The sequence below is a fragment of the Stegostoma tigrinum genome, chromosome 24, assembly GCF_030684315.1.
Source record: "Stegostoma tigrinum isolate sSteTig4 chromosome 24, sSteTig4.hap1, whole genome shotgun sequence".
NCBI classification, from domain to species: Eukaryota; Metazoa; Chordata; class Chondrichthyes; order Orectolobiformes; family Stegostomatidae; genus Stegostoma; species Stegostoma tigrinum.
In genome coordinates this window covers 38,983,668-39,001,966 of record NC_081377.1, presented here as the reverse complement: position 1 = coordinate 39,001,966, position 18,299 = coordinate 38,983,668, and the positions used below count along the sequence as shown (strand labels likewise).

At 40.8% G+C, this 18,299-nt stretch overlaps 1 protein-coding gene across 2 annotated transcripts in view; it reads left to right on the top strand.

Moving 5' to 3' along the window:
* Positions 1-459: 459 nt before the first annotated feature.
* The window catches only part of LOC125464860 (lysosomal-associated transmembrane protein 4A-like), a 40,755-nt gene continuing 22,915 nt past the window's right edge, over positions 460-18,299 (top strand). For both annotated transcript variants that reach the window (XM_048557717.2, XM_048557716.2), the window contains exons 1-3: positions 460-750; positions 14,263-14,371; positions 16,812-16,888. In XM_048557717.2, coding sequence (XP_048413674.1) covers positions 655-750; positions 14,263-14,371; positions 16,812-16,888 — 282 coding nt within the window. In that variant the 5' untranslated portion in view covers positions 460-654. The remainder of the gene's footprint in view (positions 751-14,262; positions 14,372-16,811; positions 16,889-18,299) is intronic.

Here is an 18,299-nt window from a genome sequence, read left to right as displayed (position 1 = left end):
GTGAGTTTGATCAGGAGGCAGTCAATGAGGAATGAGATGTGTTCTGCGGAAACCAGTGTTGGCAAATACCTTATCAAACACAAATTGCTCTTTCTGTGTTTGTTTCAAGCCAACAGCGGTTTGCATGACCCCACCCTCCCACCAAAGGAGATTAGCCATTCCAGATTATCATACAGAAATGAAGCCTGAATCACCAGTTTGCCTTAATTTAAAAAAAGGCAAATAAATTGGCTGGTAGACCAGTAAAAACAGTGGACAAGTCTCCCTGACAGATTATGCGCTCTGTACACATTAGAGAGCAAATTGGCCAGTACACTACTTGGTGTTAAATTCTTGAACATTACTGGAATTAAAAGACATTGTAAAATGGGGAGGAAAGACATAGATACCCACCCCAAGCAAAAATCTAACTTTTTTTTCAAATGTGCAAAGTTGTTGTTGTCATGTGATGTGGGAAATAGAAGCAGGAAGTGGCGAAGTTGTAAATTCTATTCTGGGCCGTTTAACGGGTCCCCGAGAAGAGACCGAAAGAGTGCGGTGATATTAAAACCAAACAACCTGCACCCCCATCACCTCTCTCTAATTTATACCCCCTCCTATGATCGTACTTTTAAAAAATACCCATTAATGTTATAAGGTAACAATTGGGAAAACATGGTTAAATTTGTATCCAACATGTACCACGGAAGCCACAGATGTCTCTTCTGCCATGTCCGAACTGGAAGCATCATCCTTACCGCTTCTTACACCGTGAGTGCGATAAATAAATCCAATAATAATATTATATAAATAAGTTTATTTAAAAGAGATTACCTCCTCATCTTGGGCCACGCGGCAGAGGCGATGAAGATGAAATGGCGTTTGGGACGCCATGATGAGTCTATTTTGTCAGTTCGCCGGATTTTTTTTAACTCAAAATAATAATTTTAAATGAAAGGCGACGTTAGCGGTGAGATGAGGGTTTTGGGGACTGACGGGGGATTTTCTTGCCCGCCTAGTTTTACAATTTCTTCCCTCCTCATTCCATTTTTGTCCCAACCGTCTCTGAGCGCGCGGCGCAGCCGTTACTAACGGATGTCCCGTTTAAAATTTGAACCAGTTTTGGTTTTAATTTTGCAAAGAAAACAACACTTACTGTTGTCGACGCACACTGAGGAAAATAATTGGCATGCAGTAACTAATGCTTTGAAACATCCCATTAAAGCATCTCATAGTGTTATACAACAGGATTTGGTCCCAAATAAACCAGATGCAAATGTTGGCCAGGTTACCCAGAGTTTGGATTTGGAAGTCACTAGCTCTCTGTCCAATCATTCCCATTCCCCTGCTCTCTCCTTGTACACCTCCTCCTCCTCCACCAACATCCACTCCCACCGCTACTGACACGAAGTAGCAGCAATGTTTACTATCTACAAGATGTACTGCAGAAAAAAAACACCAAAGATTCTAATATACCACCTTCCAACCCCGACGACCACTTGCATCTGGAGTGACAAGGGAAGCAGATACGTGGAAACACTGAAAGTCCTGCTCCAAGTCACTCACCATTCTGACTTGGAAATATACCCCCATTCCTTTTCTGTTGCTGGCTCAAAATCCTGTATCTCCTTCCCAAAGGATATTGTGGAGTATACCTACAGCACATAGACTGTAATAGTTCAAGGAAAGCAGCTCACCACGACCTTCTCAAGGGCAACTGGGGCAGGCAATAAATGCTGGACTAGTCACTGATGCCCATGTCCCATGAGTGAAATAGGGCAAGGGAAATAAGACAGGGAAAGTGACTAAAGTGTTTGTAGGGGAAAACTTTGAAACCAATGATCATAATGCTACTACTTTTAACATAATTATGGAAAAGGATTAGTCGTCCATAAAAGTTTTTGAGAAGATTTGTAGCTCAGGTTGTGGATGAGGTTACAGACTTGTTTGCTGAGCCAGTGTATTTGATTGCAGACGTTTTGTCACCCTGCTTCACCGGAGGCGCAAGTCGACAAAACGTCTGCAATCAAACACACCGACTCAGCGAGAAAGTCTGCAACGTTAAAGCTCTTAATTGGAGAAAGACAAATTTTAAGGGTACGAACCAAGAACTTCCTTTAGACTCTTCACAGAAAGAGAGGCAACTGACAAATAGAAGACCTCCAAGAAGTGTGATAATGAAATTTCAGAGGCATTATGTTCCTGTTGGAGTGAAAGGCAAATCTAGTCGGATTAGGGAACAATGGATGAATAAAGACATTGAAGTTCTACTCAAGAATAAAATAGAACTGTATGTTAGATACGGACAACTGAGATCAACTGAATTTCTTGAAGACTACTAAGAGTGTAGGTGCATTCTTAAGAAGGAAATCAGGAAGGCAAAGAGGGGATATGTGAAGCTTTGGCAGATAAGATTAAAGATAATCTGAAACAATTCTACAAATATGTTAACATCAAGACCGCAACTACAGTGAGAGTAGGACTGCTTAAAAATCAATGTGGTCATCTTTGTTTGAACCATGGGAGAGGGGAAAAATATTAAATGCATACTTTGGCCGTTTTTACATTCAGAAAGAAATGGAGGCTAGAAAACTTGGGGAAATAAATATTGATTTTTTTTAAAGAAACAGTTCACATTAAAGAAGAGGAAGTGCTGGAGGTCTTAGAAAACATAAAGGTAGATAAGGTTAGAGGGGTTTGAGCCAAATACAGGCAGGTAGGACTAGTTTAACTTGGGAAATTTGGTCGATGTGAATGAGTTGGACCGAAGAGTATGTTTTCATGCTGTATGACTCTCTGACTCAATCAAGTGTATCCAAGGACAGTGCGAAGTTAGGGAGGAAATTGCAGGGCCCCTAGCAGAAATATTTGTATTATCTACAAACACAGATGAAGTACTGGAGAACTGGAGGGTGGCTAATGTTGTGCCATTGTTTAATAAAAGCTGTTAGAAGAAGCCTGGAAACTGGACCTGTGAGTCTGCTAACGGTGGTGGATAAATTATTGGAGGTGATTCTGAAAGATAGGATTTATGTGCAATCATAGAGGCAAGAATTGATTAGGGGTCAGCAGTGGGGTTTTGTATGAGAAAAAGTGCATGTCATAAAGTTAATTGAGTTTATTTGTGTTAATTAAGTAACCAAAAAGATTGAATGAGGGCAGAGCAGTAACCGTTATTTACTTCAACTTTGGTAAAGCCTTTGACAAGGTTCCACATGGTAGACTAATTAGTCTAGTAATTAGTAAAGTTAGATCACATGGGAGTTAGGGTGATCTTGCAAATTGGATACAAAATTGACTTTATGGTGGGACAGGGACGGCTGTTTTATTTTCACTTTGTTCTGATTTTGGATCCCTTGGAAGAGCCAAGGGAACTTTTATTTTAGCCCTGTACTGTTGCTGTCCCTCTTGCACTTGATACAGATCGGTGAGAGGGGGTTTTATTTTAACTGAAATGAGCAGAGGACCTTCCTCTGGAATTTAACCATTATTGTCCCTGTCCCAGGATTATTTAATGGGGATCGAGCAGAGGGAATTTATTTATTAAGTTGTCTATTTGCTTGTTTATTTGTTTTCTTTGATTTTGCTTGAGTTTATTTTTATTTTAGCCCCCTGTGGCCCCTGTCCAAAAGAGGTTGGTGGGGACACAGTCAAGGGAGAGCTTTTTTTTCCTGTTTATTTGTTTTTGTTTCCTTTTTCTCCAGAGTAATAGGGTCTTTATTTTTGTTTTGGGGGCAGTGTCAGGGGGGTGGTGGTTCTTGTTTTTTTTTCTGTTTACACCTTTCGTATAAAAGAGTGGAAGATTGTTTTGTGGTCTGGAACCTTGTGATCAGCTGTGTTCCACGTGGATCGGTATTGGGTCCACTTCTGTTTGTCATCTATATTCTCAGCCAAATCATTTACATAAGAGACATGGTTAGTAAGGTTGTAGATGACACCAAAATTGGTGGCATAGTAGACAGTGAAGAAGGTTATCTAAGATGAAAAAGAGATCTTGATCAATTGGGTCAATGGGCTGAGATGTGGCAGATGGAGTTTAGTTTGGATAAATGTGAGGGGTATTATATTTGGGTAATATAAGCAGGGACAGGACTTGTACAATTTATGGTAGAGCCCTGGGTAGTGTTGTTGAACAGAGAGTCCTAGGTGTTCAGGTTTATAGTTCTTTGTAACTTGCATCACAGGTAGACAGGGTGGTTATGGGACGTATAAAATCATGAGGGGCATAGATAAGGTGAATGACCCTAGGGTCTAAATTAGCTTGTAAAAGAAAGAAAGAGAGGTTTTCTTTTCAAAAAGAAAAGGTTTAGTGAAAAAATTCCAGAGCTTAGTGTCCAAGCAACTTAAGGTAGAGCTGAGCTAGAGAAGTGAGATCATGGAGGTGTTTGAAAACTAGGATGACAGTTTTAGAAGTTGCTACGTCCAGACCTGAAATGTCCACTTTCCTGCTCCTCCAACGCTGTCTGACCTATTGTGCTGTCCAGCTCCACGTTTTATCAACTCTGGCTTCCAGCATCTTCAGTCCTTACTATCTCCTGACAATTTTTTTAAAAATGAGACATTGCTGAACTGGTAGCACCGTTGCCCAGTGAGGACAGGGGTGATGTAAGACCACAAGCAATAGTGGGTGAGCTCAATTTTACATGTGTAGAATGTAGTAGAACATCCAAGAATGTGTTCAGACAATTAAATCTAAAGAAATTGGCACTGATAAATGTTTCAGCAGCACATCAAATGAAGCAGAGATGAAGTTACAGAAGTTGAAATGAGCAGTCTTGATGTGCATTTGAAATTTCTGATGTGTGATGCACTTTGAAGTTTAACTTTTTTGAATAAATAATGTACTTGTACTTGTGTTTTTCAACAGAAAATAATATTGTTTGCATAATTTGCCTTGCTTTAAGAAAATATGCTTTTTAATGGTTTCTGACGAAAGGTCATTGTACTCGAAACAGTAACTTTCTGTAGATACTGACTGACCTGAGTTTCTCTAACACGTTCTGTATCATTCAAGTTTTGTCAGAAATTCTGTTACAGAAATAAAATGTCAGTTGTTGAAACTTGATATGAGAGGAAAAAGTGCACCTTGGGATTCTTGGATTTAAAAATAAGTCAATGAATTGCTTATCTGGAGTTTGTCAGTCAATAAATGAAACCAAAATGCATGATGGAAATTGGGAAATAGCTGTGATATTTGGAGGTAATCTAGTTGAATTATTGAAAGAAAATCACACGGATAAACTGTGATTCATGTACTGGAGAAAATGCGCAGCTTTTGATAGAAGTCTTTTTGATCTTAAAGACTTGTAGTGCTCACATCTTGATTGTGTTGGCTAACTAGCTTATATATGCCATTGATTAGAAAGGAGACCTGTACTTTTAAGATGACCTGGAAATTAACCCAGAGGTGTCTTGACCGAATATGGTAACTAGGTTTATAGAATTTGTGCAAGATAAGCATGCACCCTGGTGTTTAACGAAGTGAAAATAAGGAGATTGAAAAATACAAAAGAGCATTCAATTCAGTTTTAAAGAAGAGTCTTATTACATCTTGAAACATTAATTCTGTCTCTCGCTTTCTACAGAAGTGGCCAGGCATGCTTCTTTTTCACTGGCACTTTGTTTTTATTTCAGATCTACAGTGACTGCAGTACTTTGCTCTTATTTCAATTCAGTTGCATTCAATTTCATTTTATTGTCCATACGGTATTTCATTTTGGGTACTTTCTTTTAAACTACATGTACAGTAACAATAAGAAAGGAGCTAGATGATTTAATTGGCCCCAATTACAAGTTTAACTGTGGGTTGAGCAGTGAAGAGGAAGTTTTGTGGTACAGTAGGTAGCATCTTTACCTTTGAACAAGAAGATTGAAGTTCATGTCCCACTCAAGGACTTAATGGTCAAGGAAAGTACATTCATAACATGGCCAAACAGGATGAGCAATCTTTCCAACATATGTCAATGCTATTTGGTAAGAATGGGAGTGATTCGTGATCAGCCATGTAATGGAAAGAAAGTTGGATCTTTACCATCATTTTTCATTGTTCAATACTGGAACACGCATGTAAAAAATACATGTCACTAAAGCAACAGAAGTTGGCTATTTGATTCTTCAAGCCTGCTGTATTATTCAGTCAGATCATGGCTGATCTGTTTGTGATTCGAATTTCACAATCCCATTTATTCCTGATAACCTTTAAATTCCCTTACGTAGGAAGACTGTTCCTTTTTCTGCCTTGAATATTTGACCAAGCCTTCACTGCCTTCTGAGGCGGAGAGTTCCAAAATTTCACAAAACCTGAGAGAAAAATGCTGCCATGTTGCTGTCCTAAAAGGGCAGCCCAAATTTTATGAGTATCCCCTAGTTTTGGACACTCCACCCTCTCTCTCTCCCCCCCCCCCCCCCCCCCAACCCACACAAGAGTAAGTAAACTTTCCTTGTCCACCTTATCAAGATAATTCAGGATATTTTAAACTTGATCATCCCAGGTTGCCCTTAAGGAGGTGACCTTATTTTGTATTCAGATGGTAATCTTTCCATACCCTAAAAGTGAATCAACACAATTTCTGGATACAATCTAATTATCTTTGTGACTTTCGACTTAATTGATATCAATGTCATTATAAACAGTGATGGAGCTGCTAATTTTGGAATTTGATTATAGCTGATTATGCACTGTATCACTAGAATAACCTTGAAGTGCACTGAGTTGTTTTTATTCATTCATGGAATGTGGGTGTCTCTGGCTAAGCCAGCATTTTATTGCCCAGATGGAAGTTAAGAGTTAAGCGCATTGCTGAGAGTCTGGAGTCACATGTAGGCCAGGCCAGGTAAGGATGACAGATTTCCTTCCCTGAAGGACATTAGTAGATCAGCTGAGTTTTTTCTGACAATTGGCAGTCATGTCATGGTCATCGTTAGACCCTTAAATCCAGACTCTCTGGAATTTAAATTCAATAATCTACTGTGGTAAAATTTGAATCCAGGGCCCCAGAATATTAGCTGAGTTTCTGGAATAATAGTCTGGGGATAATATCACTGGGCCATTGAGTTGCAACAATTAAGTGTATGGCTAACAAATTTTGGGGCACTGCTTGCCCAATGTTCACCTTCACAGATATATCGGCGTGTAGGAGAGAGAAGTTGGGAGAAGTTGTACAGGACCAGGATATATGCATTCATGGCAGCAGTGTAACCTAGTATAGATGTCGATTTTCTGTATTTTCTTTGAAGCTCAGGCAATTGTGGCACTGTATCTCCGAGCAAACCTGTAATGCTGTGCAGATCTCGAGCAGATAATAAGCTCCTTATTTGCAAATATGTAGGCCCTAACAATTGTTCCAGGTTTAGTTAGAAGACTTCTCTTACTTCTTCACCAAGCGAGTCTGTTTCCAGCCTGAAATGTATGTCTGCTTTCTGCCTTTTAGCGTGGGAGCTTGGAACATCAGATAACACCTGAAATCTGAGTCCCTCAACTAAATTTCCAGAGTCGTGAGTCTAATTTTTTTTTGATATTGAGGGCAAACCATGAAATATCATTTGCTTCAGAGATAGTACGAACTGCAGATGCTGGAGAATCTGAGATAACAAGTTGTGGAGCTGGATGAACACAGCAAGCCAGCATTAGAAGAGCAGGAAGGCCTACATTTCGGGCCTATACCCTCCTTCAGAAAATTCATTTTCTGTACAAGGGTCTAGGCCCAAAACATCAGCTTTCCTGCTGCTCTGATGCTGCCTGGCCTGCTGTGTTCATCCAGCTTCACATCTTGTTAGCACAAATGATATTTGTGATTTTGCTGAGTTAACAATGAGTAGGTGCTGGGGGAAATGTAGTTGTTATTGTGTATTTAGGTTGTCTTGCCTTAGAAGAAGGGCAGAGAAGGTTCACTGGACTGATTCGTAGGATCAGGGAATTGTGTCATGAAGAGTCGTAAGTAGGCGAGGCCTTGAAGAATGTCAGGTGATCTCATTGAAATGTGTATAAAATTCTTAGGGTCACTATGACAGAGAGCTGTTGGAAGGATGTTTTCTTCAACCAGGGAGTTTAAAACTAGACATTTTTAATCTGAAAATGAGGGATCAGCTATTTAGGACTATCATAAAAAATTGTTTGACTCAAGATTGTAGAACCTTTGGTTTTTTCTGTGGTAGAATGCTATGGGTTCTCAGTTGTTGAGTCATGTCCAAGATCAGATTTTTGGATATTAAGAGTTTAAAGTATATGGCGATATCGCAGGAAGATGCAGTTGAGAGTGAATATCAGCCAAAATCCTACTGAAGGACTCAAGATGCCAACTAGTCTTCCTTTTATTTCCTGCTCTTATGTTCAAAAGACATTTGATTAAGTACCATGTGATAGGCTTCATAGTAGAACATAGAACATAGAAAAGTACAGCACAGTACAGGCCCTACGGCCCACGATGTTGTGCCGTGGAATAATCCTAATCTAAAAATAAAATAACCTAACCTACATTCCCCTCAATTCACTGCTGTCCATGTGCATGTCTAGCAGTCACTTAAATGTCACTAATGACTCCACTTCCACGAATACCACTGGCAAACTATTCCATGCGCTCACAACTCTCTGGGTGAAGAACCTCCCTCTGACGTCTCCTCTATACCTTCCTCCTAACACCTTAAAACTATGACCCCTCATGGCAGTCAATCCTGCCCTGGGGAAAAGTCTCTGGCTATCGACTCTATCCATTGCCTCTCATTACCTTGTACACCTCGATCAGGTCACCTCTCTTCCCCCTCTCTCCAGAGAGAAAAGTCCGAGCTCAGTCAACCTCTCCTCGTAAGACAAGCCCTCCAGTCCAGGCAGCATCCTGGTAAACCTCCTTTGCACCCTCTCCAGAGCCTCCACATCTTTCCTACAATAGGGCGACCAGAACTGGACACAATATTCCAAGTGTGGTCTCACCAGGGTTTTGTAGAGCTGCAGCATAACCTCGCAGCTCTTAAACTGGATCCCCCTGTTAATGAAAGCCAAAACACCATATGCTTTCTTAACAACCTTATCCACCTGGGTGGCAACTTTGAGGGAGCTATGCACTTGAATACCAAGATCCCGCTGTTCCTCCACACTGCCGAGAATCCTGCCTTTAATCCTATATTCAGCATTTAAGTTCGACCTTCCAAAATGCATCACTTCGCATTTATCCAGGTTGAACTCCATCTGCCATTTCACAGCCCAGTTCTGCATTCTGTCAATGTCTCGTTGAAGCCTGCAATAGTCCTCGATACTATCAACTGCACCTCCAACCTTTGTGTCATCAGCAAACATACTAACCCACCCCTCAACCTCCTCATCCAAGTCATTTATAAAAACTACAAAGAGCAGGGGCCCAAGAACACAGCCCTGCGGGACACCACTCAGCACTGACCTCCAGGCTGAATACTTACCATCTACAACCACTCTCTGCCTCCTGTCAGACAACCAATTTTGAATCCAGACAGCCAAATCACCCTGTAGCCCATACCTCCTGACTTTATGAATGAGGCTTACACATGGAATATTATGAAGCTTACACATGAAACGTTCCACACTAGCATGGGTATAAAACTAAGTGGATGGTAAAATACAGGTTTATAATTGGCTGCTCTTAGACTTGAAGGAGATGTGTAATAGAATTTTCCATGGTTCAGTTCTCAGGCCACTGCTTTTCTCATTATACATTGAAGACTTCAGCTTTGAACTCTGTTTCAAAGTTTGCAAACCTTTGTTTTACATATGTGAAGAAGATGGAAACTTTGAGGACATGTGCTTCAGTCCATTTTGCCAGCCTGCAAGGGAAAGATGAGCGTTTTTAATGTATTGATATCTCTTGTAGGAGGAATGAAAAGGGCCAATGTATGATAAATCATTTAGTTTAATGAGGGAGTAAATGAGAGACCAAACTTGGTGTTTGCTGTCAAATCTCTGGCAATAGGACCGGCTAATAAACTAATTAATTAATCACATGGATTCTTGAACATTGTAAATAAAAGCATACAGTATAAAAGGCAAGAATTTATGCTAAACCCATATAAGACAGGAAAAGGCCCCAGCAGAAGTATTGTATCCGATTCTGAGCAGTACATTTTAAGAATAACATCCTAGCTGAAGATAGTACAGAAGATATTTACTAGAATGTTTCCAGTGATTAAAAAATTACATTCATGTAATGAGGGGACACAGATTTGTTATTTGGCAGAACTAAGGACATCATGGGAAAAAGCTTTTTTTAAAATCACGTGAGCCATTGGGATATTTTTATTCACTTCTGGACTGTAGGCATCTTTTGCAATCTCAGCATTTATTCCCCATCCCTAATTGCCCTTGAGATTGTGGTGGAGAGCTGCCTGCTTAGAAAGTACATGTGATGAAGATGCTTTCGCAGTGAAAAGGGATGAGTAGTGTTTGATCTCATTTCCAAGCCAATAGGTTTCTGACCAATTTATGTAACATGGGAGAATGTTCCATATGCAATTGCATAAATGAATATTATATAACATAGGACTGCCATTGCTGGAAATCTGAAATAAAAAGTTATTGCTGGAGAAACTCAGTGGGTCTGGGAGCATCTTTGGAGAGAAAGAAGAGTTAATGTCTTGTTACTTGGTCGGCATTATGCAATCTTTAGAATTGCACATTTTTTAAAAATTGCATTCAAATTTCACCATGTGCCATGGTGGAATTTTAACTCACTTCTCAGAATATTAGGCAAGGGCTCCGGATTACTAATCCAGTGTTTTTGCCACTACTCTGCCACCTCCCCTCAAATTAACAATTTGGAACAAAAAAACACAATTATGAAATTCTTAGGTGACGTCAAATTTAAGTGAATAGTCAGTACCAAGGAGGACTAACAAATTACGTCAGTAAACTTGGAAAGGTAGATTATGTTGTAAAGACTGGTACGATTGGGTAGAAGAACAAAGGAATCGTGTAATACGGATGAAACACTTGCTATAAATTGCATCACAGGCTAGTAAGCCATATACTTTTTAAAAAAATACTGGGAATTAAAAAGTTGAGAAGTTATGCTTAATTTCTACTGTACTTTAATTACGTTACACTTAGGGCATTTGTGTAGTTCCTTCATATCAGATAAGGAATCAGGAGTTAGTGAAGAGGTTGCAGAGAAAATTGCAAGTAAATAGCAAAATTACAAGAATATACATATCAACAAAAACAAGTTGGAAGTTTCTTCTACCTCAAAGCTCAGTCTTCCTCAAGTTCTGCCAGAACAGGCTACGCCTTCTGTATTTTTTTTAATCTTTGAAGTAATGTTGAACTCTGTCACAGAAAGATTACACAACAGGGTAATGATGAAATGGTGCTAACAAAGAGGCTGCCTTTTCAATTTTCCCGATTGCTGATTTACCTGTTCCTTTATTAGGAAGTAGTCTAAGTTCTAAATTAGCCCCTTTGGATAAGGGTGAGGATCATTTGGTGTTATGTCTAAACAGAGTTTCATAAACTGACATCTCTTATTTCGTTAGCTCCTAGCATTACATTACATTGTGAACAAATTGCACATCCTTTTTAGATACAAATTGCATCTAAACAAGCAACGTTCCATCCTTGTATTAAGAATACAAATTATTTTGAACAATTTTTGGTGCTAGACAGGGTCTGCAGCAGGTGGTGAGGGAACCAACAAGAGGGGAAAAAACATACTTGACCTCATCCTTAACAATCTACTGGCTAGAGATGTATCTGTCCATGACAATATTGGTAAGAGCACCATCGTACAATCCTTGTGAAGACCAAGTCCTGCCTTCTGACTAAGAATACCCTTCAGCGTTTTGTTTGGTACTATCACCAAGTTAAATGAGACAGACGTCAAACAGATCTAGCAACTCAAAACTAGATACACATGAGGTGCTATAATCCATCAACAGCAACAGAATTGTACTCCAGCACAATCTGCAAATTCATGGTCTGGCATAATCCACTCTACCACTACTACCAAGCCAGGATATCAACCCAGTTTCGATGGAGAGTGCAGGAGGGTATGCCAGGAACAGCACTAGGCATACCAAAAATGAGGTGTCAACCTATTAAAACTGCCAAAGAGGCTACTTGCATGTCAAATAGCATCGGTAGCGAGCGATAGACAGAACTAAGCGATTCCCACAATGAACAGGTCAGATCTAAACCCTGCAGTCCTGCCATATCTAGTTGTGAATAGCAGTGGACAATTTACTCGCTTGTGGAGGAGGAGAGTGCAACATATGTATGCAGAAGATAAGACTGAAGAGTATACATCAATTTCAGTCAGAAGTGCCAAGTGGATGATTCATCTCTGCTTCCTCTGCTGGTCGCCAGCATTATAGAAACCAGTTTTCAGCCAATTTGATTCATTCTATGTGATATCAAGAAACAGTTGGTGGCACTGGATACAGCAAAGGCTATGGGCCATGACAACATTTCAGCAACAACACTGAAGACTGTGCTCGAGACCTTGCTGCTCCCCTACTCAAGCTCTTCCTGTATAGTTACAACAGTGGCTTTCGCCCAAAACTGTGAAAAATTCCCAGGAGTTTCCTGAACATGCAAAGCAAGACCAATCCCATCTGACTAATTACTTCCTCTCTGTCATTAGTAAGGTGATGGAAGGTATCATCAGCAGTGCTATCAAGTATCATCTGCTCAGCAGTAACCTGTTCAGTGGTGCTCAGTTTGGGTTTCACCAGAGCCACTCAACTCCTGACCTAAGTTCAGCCTTGCTTTAAATATGGACTAAAGAGCTGAATTCTAGAGGTGAGAGTGACGAACTTTGACATTAAAACTATATTCAACCAAATGTGGTATCAAGGATCCCAAGCAAAACTGGACTCGATGACTATTGGGGGAAAATTCTTCAGTGGTGGAGTCATATCTGACACACAGGGAGACCATTGTGGTTTCTGGAGGTCAGTCATCTCCACTCCAGCACATCTCTGCAGGAATTTCTCAGAGTAGTGTCCTTGGCCCAACCATCTTCAGATGCTTCATCTATAACCCTTCTCCAACATAATATCAGAACTGGGGATATTTTCTGATGATTGAAGTAGCAAGTAACATTCGCACCACACAAATGCCAGGCAATGACCATCTCCAAAAGAGGCAATCTTAACCACCAGCCCTTGATATTCAGTTGTGTTACCAACACTGAATCTCCAACTAACAAGACCTTGGGTTACCACTGACGAGAAAGTCAGCTGGACTCACCACAAAAAAAAACAAGGGCCACAAGAGCAGGTAAAAGGCCAGGAATATTGCGGTGAGCAACTCCCCAAAACCTGCCCACTGTCTACAAGGCACAAGTCTGAACAGTGAAGGAATACTCCCACTTGTCTGGATAGTTGCAGCTCCAACAGCGCATAAGGTTTACACTATCCAGGATAAAGTAGCCTACTTAATTGGCACCTCGTTCACAAACATCCAATCCTTCCTCCACTGATGCTCAGTAGCAGCAGTGCTTACTATCTACAAGGTGCACAGCAGAAATTCACCAAAGATCCTTAGACAGCACCTTCCAAACCCACAAATGCTTCCATCTTGAAGGGCAAGGGCAGCAGATACATAGGAACACTACTACCTGTAAGTTCACTTCAAAGCCACTCACCATCCTGACTTGGAAATAATCTACCACTCCTTTATTGCCACTGGGTCAGGATCCTAAAATTCTGTTCCTAAGGATATTGTGGGCCAACCCACAGCACACAGATGCAAAAAATTCAAGAAGGCAGCTCACCACCATTTTCTCAAGGGTAATAAAAAATGCTAGCCAACTAGTGATGCCAACATCCCACAAGTGAATGAAAAGCACATAGGTTAGCATGTTTCTATTCCTCTGGACTAAGGCAATGAAGAAAAAACATGAGTAGTAATTCCTACCAAGATATTTTCATGAAAATTTGTTCTGAACTACAGATACAGTTAGCATGTAGCAGAACCAAATTCTAATTCATTGACATGACAATTCTTGTTTAAAAATAACATCATGCTAATTATTTCAAAGTTTTACTTTAATCTGATAAAGAAGCCTCGGGTTTTATAGTGTAATTCAAACAAATGTGATAGCTGTTTTCCAACCAGACAAAATAACACCAAGACAGCCACTGTGACAGTTAACAACAGTTTGCTTTTAAAATTTTAATCTTACCTAGCAGACATAATTTAAACTGGACTATTCAAGTGTAAACCTGAAACAATTTTTGAAAACAATATGGGAAAATTAGTATTATCAAACTCCTTCACACTGTTGCTAATGTATTTAATAGCAAGATTTTATTTTTGTTTGGTAGGTTGTTTGGACTGTAATGGCTGGATTTGAACTGGTACGGTTGTTCAGGCCGGACTCGAGGGTAGATGTCTCTATGGTTGGTATTCGTCTTGAAGGCATCTTTCATGGAGGTAAGTAAATATTTTAGATGTTCTTTTAACATTTTAATGATTTTAGATCAGAAAATCTGCAGCACACCAAAATGGTGCGGACACAGTCAATGTATTTTAGTGCTGTAGAACATGGTGAGCAACCTTGCATTTTAAAGTCATAGATTCAAAGGCTTTAGTATATCACCTTCTGATTTTACAATATTACTTTTTAAAAATATAAATTTAATGTGGTCTGGCAATACATGACTTATTTTGGTTTTGATAAAACAAAATTAAGTCTAGGTTTATAAAAGCTGACGTTTCGGGCCTAGACCCTTCATCAGAGAGGGGGATGGGGGGAGGGAACTGGAATAAATAGGGAGAGAGGGGGAGGCGGACCGAAGATGGAGAGTAAAGAAGATAGGTGGAGAGGGTGTAGGTAGGGAGGGGATAGGTCAGTCCAGGGAAGACGGACAGGTCAAGGAGGTGGGATGAGGTTAGTAGGTAGCTGGGGGTGCGGCTTGGGGTGGGAGGAAGGGATGGGTGAGAGGAAGAACCGGTTAGGGAGGCAGAGACAGGTTGGACTGGTTTTGGGATGCAGTGGGTGGGGGGGAAGAGCTGGGCTGGTTGTGTGGTGCAGTGGGGGGAGGGGATGAACTGGGCTGGTTTAGGGATGCAGTGGGGGAAGGGGAGATTTTGAAACTGGTGAAGTCCACATTGATACCATATGGCTGCAGGGTTCCCAGGCGGAATATGAGTTGCTGTTCCTGCAACCTTCGGGTGGCATCATTGTGGCAGTGCAGGAGGCCCATGATGGACATGTCATCTAGAGAATGGGAGGGGGAGTGGAAATGGTTTGCGACTGGGAGGTGCAGTTTTTTGTTACGAACTGAGCGGAGGTGTTCTGCAAAGCGGTCCCCAAGCCTCCGCTTGGTTTCCCCAATGTAGAGGAAGCCGCACCGGGTACAGTGGATGCAGTATACCACATTGGCAGATGTGCAGGTGAACCTCTGCTTAATGTGGAATGTCATCTTGGGGCCTGGGATGGGGGTGAGGGAGGAGGTGTGGGGACAAGTGTAGCATTTCCTGCGGTTGCAGGAAATGCTACACTTGTCCCCACACCTCCTCCCTCACCCCCATCCCAGGCCCCAAGATGACATTCCACATTAAGCAGAGGTTCACCTGCACATCTGCCAATGTGGTATACTGCATCCACTGTACCCGGTGCGGCTTCCTCTACATTGGGGAAACCAAGCGGAGGCTTGGGGACCGCTTTGCAGAACACCTCCGCTCAGTTCGTAACAAAAAAAACTGCACCTCCCAGTCGCAAACCATTTCCACTCCCCCTCCCATTCTCTTGATGACATGTCCATCATGGGCCTCCTGCACTGCCACAATGATGCCACCCGAAGGTTGCAGGAACAGCAACTCATATTCCGCCTGGGAACCCTGCAGCCATATGGTATCAATGTGGACTTCACCAGTTTCAAAATCTCCCCTTCCCCCACTGCATCCCTAAACCAGCCCAGTTCATCCCCTCCCCCCACTGCACCACACAACCAGCCCAGTTCTTCCCCCCCACCCACTGCATCCCAAAACCAGTCCAACCTGTCTCTGCCTCCCTAACCGGTTCTTCCTCTCACCCATCCCTTCCTCCCACCCCAAGCCGCACCCCCAGCTACCTACTAACCTCATCCCACCTCCTTGACCTGTCCGTCTTCCCTGGACTGACCTATCCCCTCCCTACCTCCCCACCTACACCCTCTCCACCTATCTTCTTTACTCTCCATCTTCGGTCCGCCTCCCCCTCTCTCCCTATTTATTCCAGTTCCCTCCCCCCATCCCCCTCTCTGATGAAGGGTCTAGGCCCGAAACGTCAGCTTTTGTGCTCCTGAGATGCTGCTTGGCCTGCTGTGTTCATCCAGCCTCACATTTTATTATCTTGGAATCTCCAGCATCTGCAGTTCCCATTATCTCTAAGTCTAGGTTTGGTTGTTTTGGAGGTGAAGAGGTAAAATGTATGTTTTGCAAAAGGGAAAAGGCAACTCTTGCAAAATAACTTACTTGTTTTTGGTAGTGGCTTTTCAGTTAAATGAAAATTGGTATCTCTTTTGATCCGGAATATTAGTTTTGATGCTCATATCTAGATTAAATTTTGTTCAGCATCGTAGCTATAAACTATTCCGTTGACCTCTAAGAAGCAGAAAGTCAAAAATATTCTGGTTGTTAACTAAGTAGGAAAAATGTTTGAAAATTTATTCAAATAAAACATTAGTTCTCAACCCAATTATTATCAACGTACAGGTTAACTGTATCTTACCGGAAAGAGGTTTGATTTTTGAGCAGAAATATAGTATGTCTGTCACTTGTCATTCCTGACCAGTCTCCTAATTCATTTGATTAATTGTCACATCTTAATTCTGCTATTTGCACCTATTTTCCATTCCATTAATGTATGAAAATATACTATGTCTTTCAGCGGACACTTTTACACCATTTATCTTTGACGTTTTCATGACTGTTTTAAGTGGCTTAGGAGTTTATGGAATTATTAAGGTAAGGTCTCTCATTTTATACTAAAGTTAGCAAGCATCTATCTGCATAAAAACATTCATCTAAATTATATTAGGTTATCAAACTTTTTACGTTACCTTGGTTCAAATTTGTGCATCTTTTGTGAGATTGCCAATCTGAGTTCATGCTCTGTTTTGTCATCCAACTTGACACCACGTTGAAGAGACTGAACTTCACAGAATTTGTCATGTAATGGAATCTGGAACAAGATCAATTTTCTAAATGTCTATTTTCTAGCATTCTCGTCCAGACTTTCGTTTTCAAAGAAAGCTCACAGCAGGGTCTTTTTTTAAGGTGGGATTTGTAGGCTTCTTTGAACACGTGGAAAAAAATGCCACTGTTGTTCCAACTGCATGAAGTTGACCTTTTAGAAGTTTGTTTACCTATGTGTGCACAGACCTTCATTTTACTAAGTACAGACCAAGTTTGGAGCACTACCTCTGTGTGAAGGCTGCATTAAATTATTATTAATACAGCTGCAGAAGTCCTGCATTACACTTAACTGCAATTTTCATTCAGAATTGGTCCACAAAAGTGCCCTGTGAAATTCTATCTTCTTGCCTGTGAGCACAGCACCATGCCAAATGTCACCTATCTCAGTATTTCCTCTGTGTAGCCTGTGAAAAGCCAGTGTTATTATAATGTTTAATGGAATAAATTTACGTAACTAAAAAGAATTAGATTTATAGGAAAAGAGCAAGAGTCCTATTAATGAACCAGATGGCTTTTTTACAATTCTTGATGAGAATTTTGTTGTCATCGTTTGCCGATGCTAGCTCTCAATTGCGGTTCCTAAACATCACCAACGCAGGAAATGACATCACCAACCCAAGGAAACCTAACCAGATAAATAGAAAGCGGGACATAACACCAGCGCTTTGTCGGAGGCTCACTGATGTTACCTAGAATGGTGATGAAATGTCTGAAAACGAACCTTCCAGCTCAGCGAGCAAACTCACATCCAGAGTTTCTAAATTATTATATTTAAACCTCACCAGCTGCTGTGGTGGGATTTGAACCCCTGACATTGGCACTGCCTTCTAATTGTACTTTAATTGAAATTATTTAAGTTCTGCACCATTGGCCATAGTGCTAAAGCCCTAAGTTGTTTTCACCTTTTCTCCTTCTCTTTCCTTCTTTACAACACTCCTCAAAACCTAATTCTTTGATCAAACATTGACTATTTACTGTGTATTTCCTCAGTTCATATTTTGTTTGATAACATTGCTATGAAGTGTCTGGATTGCTTTACTCTGACAAAGAATACGAAATAAATACAAATAGCTGTTGATCTGTTTCCCTTCTGAATTAAAATGAAAGCCGGCTATTAGGTTTTTATTATATGAACGGTCTTCAACTGAACAGAATAAAAACTTGTGGGATTACAAAGACA